Here is a 1,435-nt window from a genome sequence, read left to right as displayed (position 1 = left end):
TTTCGGTCCTGCTCGCTCCAGCTCTGACGGCTGAAAGCAGGTTTCTGGAGTTTTGTTTAGCTTCTATATTTGCAACAATGTTTCTTAGAGAGCAAGCTCAGAGGCCGGCAAGGCAGGCGGGGAACCTTGGCTTCCTCCGTCACTGGAGCAAGCAAGCCTCCCTGTTCACTTCAGCAGCCTGGCTGCCGGCCGCCATCTTGGTTGGCAGTTAATTTGCATATCGCCCTGATTAGCCAATGGGAAGGGTAGTGAAGTTACGGTTAATTACCATGTTTCTCTTTTATTAGATAGGATTTTTAAATTTACCTTTATTGTTAAAAGTATTACAGCTCTCCCACTTTTTTCTCCCATTGACCCCTTCCACTCAGTGATTCTCTCTCAGCATGGATGTTTCTATCTCCCTCTCCCTTCCCCTCTGAAATCAATAACTATATATTTTTTTAAAAAATAAAAACACATTACTTCAGAATGTGCCTGTATTTGGATTAATGGTCTTTAAAAAAATAATTAAGGTTAAGTGAGTTCATGGGGTGGATCCTACCTAATGTGAATGGTATTTTTTTTTTTTGCCACGAGGTGTGTTTTATTTCATTAACCATACAAATAATGTTCTAACAATATCCCAGGGCAAACCGGAGAATTTGGCAGTCCGATGGGGGGGGGGGTCCCCCGAGGGACCCACACACAGGTCAATGGCATGGGCGCGGCGTGTCCGGGTTCACAGTGCAGTTTGTGGCTCGTGTCCTTGCAGGTGGCCTTTTCCTCCACATCGCAAGGGGATCCCGAAGACGCCGGGGTGGGAATCCTTGGGGTCTTAGGACATCTCACTCTGTTTCTTCTGCTCAATGGTCTCTTTGGTCGGCAGGGTGTTCTCCTGCGTCTCCGTCTTCTTCAGCTTCGCCTTATCGAAGCTGGCGACTTCCCCCATGTCTGGCTTGTCTGCCATTTTCTTGAAACAACCCTAGGCCTTCACTCCCTGACGGGGTCCCTGGATCCCACTCGCGTCGCTGCAGCAAGAGACCGTGAATGGTATTCTTACATGAAGAAGTCAGGTCACAGAGAAGCACAGAGGAAGCACAGGTGAAGACAAAGATAAAAGACTATCACCTACTGCCCTGGCTGGTTTGGCTCAGTGGATGGAGTGTCAGCCTGTGGACTGGGGGGGTCCCGGGTTCGATTCCAGCCAAGGACACATGCTTGGGTTGCGGGCTCGATCCCCCCCCTCCCCGCCACCCCCAGTGGGGGCCGGGCAGGAGGCAGCCACTCAGTTGTTCTCTCTCATCATTGATGTTTTTATCTCTCTATCCCTCTCCCTTCCTCTCTGAAATCAATAAAAAAATTTTAAAAAAGACTATCACCTACAAACCAGAGAAAGGAGACTAAGGAGAAAGCAATTCTGCCCAGACCCTGATCCCAAACTTCTAGCTACCAGAAT

The 1,435-nt window shown here is 48.7% G+C and overlaps 1 protein-coding gene across 1 annotated transcript; it reads right to left on the bottom strand.

Moving 5' to 3' along the window:
• Positions 1–556: 556 nt before the first annotated feature.
• Positions 557–1,018, bottom strand: TMSB10 (thymosin beta 10). Its single transcript, XM_014535162.1, has one exon. The coding sequence runs from the start codon at positions 944–946 to the stop codon at positions 815–817; it is 132 nt and encodes a 43-aa protein (XP_014390648.1). The 5' UTR covers positions 947–1,018; the 3' UTR covers positions 557–814.
• Between the last annotated feature and the right edge of the window lie 417 nt (positions 1,019–1,435).

The sequence above is a fragment of the Myotis brandtii genome, unplaced genomic scaffold, assembly GCF_000412655.1.
Source record: "Myotis brandtii unplaced genomic scaffold, ASM41265v1 scaffold1012, whole genome shotgun sequence".
NCBI lineage: Eukaryota > Metazoa > Chordata > Mammalia > Chiroptera > Vespertilionidae > Myotis > Myotis brandtii.
Note: the sequence above shows the minus strand (reverse complement) of the source record. Positions and strands in the feature narration are given on the sequence as shown.

What these genes read in the sequence shown, in the direction of transcription:
- TMSB10 (XM_014535162.1), bottom strand. Translation starts at nt 946, where the DNA reads ATGGCAGACAAGCCAGACATGGGGGAAGTCGCCAGCTTCGATAAGGCG.